This window comes from Lathyrus oleraceus, chromosome 1 (genome assembly GCF_024323335.1).
Source record: "Lathyrus oleraceus cultivar Zhongwan6 chromosome 1, CAAS_Psat_ZW6_1.0, whole genome shotgun sequence".
NCBI lineage: Eukaryota > Viridiplantae > Streptophyta > Magnoliopsida > Fabales > Fabaceae > Lathyrus > Lathyrus oleraceus.
In genome coordinates, this window is record NC_066579.1 from 340,656,548 (window position 1) to 340,657,863 (window position 1,316).

At 38.4% G+C, this 1,316-nt stretch overlaps 1 protein-coding gene across 1 annotated transcript; it reads left to right on the forward strand.

Annotated features, from left to right (window-relative positions):
- The first annotated feature begins 227 nt into the window (after nucleotides 1-227).
- Nucleotides 228-809, forward strand: LOC127105728 (uncharacterized). The gene has a single exon (XM_051042929.1). It carries the CDS (start codon nucleotides 228-230, stop codon nucleotides 807-809), a length of 582 nt encoding a protein of 193 aa, XP_050898886.1.
- Nucleotides 810-1,316: the final 507 nt, after the last annotated feature.

Below are 1,316 nucleotides of genomic sequence, written 5' to 3' on the forward strand. Positions count from 1 at the left end.
GAGCATGAGGAAGAGGATCAGGTGGAGCAGGTAGATTTTACAACTTGGACACCAAGAAAGCTAAGGGTAACATCGACTTGATAGTTAGTATGTGTTATATGCATGGCCAACCTTTATTTGTTATTTTTTACTGTGGCGCATCGCAGTCTTTCATATATATCAAATTCATTAAAATACTTGGGTGAGAAGAAGTTCCACTACCGTCCCAGATAATAGTCACCACCGTGATGAATAGTAATGTAGAAACTCAATGGGCGCGTGAGAATTGTCCGATATCTGTGAATGAACATATTTTCTTGATCTACCTGATATGCCTACCCTTTAAGAGGTATGTGGTGTTGGCGATTAATTGGCTATTTTCCAATTTAATATACATTGGGTGTAAGGAGAAGACCATTTTCATACCCATCGAAGGAGCTACCGTAAATGATGGGGTTATCATATTGTTGGAAGGTGCGTTTAGTATGACCAGTTATCTCTATGAGCAAGATAACTTTTTTCTCTTAATTATCATTATGGATTCAAATGAGAAAAATGACACCTTGTTAATTCCAGTAGTGTATGAGGTTTTTGATGAGTTCCTAGAGGATGTCACTTCTTTACATCCTGAAAGAAAAATGGAATTCTCCATTGACCTAGTTCCGGAAACTGCCCCAGTTTCCGTTGCACCATATAAAATGTCTCTAGTTAAGTTGAGAGAGTTGAAGAATCAAATAGAGGATCTGTTGGAGAAACACTTCATTCGACCAAGTGTGTCTCCATGGGGTGCTCCTATCTTGTTAGTGAAAAAGAAATATGGTGGTAGATGATTGTGCATTGAGTATCGTCAACTGAACAAAGTCACTATCAAGAATAGATATCCCTTACCCCATATTGATGACCTCCTAGATCAATTGCAAAGAGCCAGTGTGTTCTCGAAGATTGATCTACGGTTAGGGTACCATCAGATTCGAGCCAAGAGTTATGACAGACCAAAGACCGCATTCAGAACCCGGTATGGACGCTACGAGATTTTTGTAATACCCATTTGGAGTGACAAATGCTACAACTCTTTTTATGGATTAAATAAATCGAGTGTTCCTATCGTACTTGGATCAATTTGTAGTGATATTTATATATGATATCATGATTTACTCTTGTACTCCGCAAGAGCACGAAGAGCATTTGAGGATTGTGCTTTTTTGTTTTGTGGGAAAATAAACTTTTCATAAAATTCAGCAAGTGCGAATTCTGGATGTCAGAAGTTAAGTTCCTTAGTCATGTGATTTCTCAAGGAGGTTTGGCGGTAGACCCTTCAAAAGTAGAAGCAGTGATAA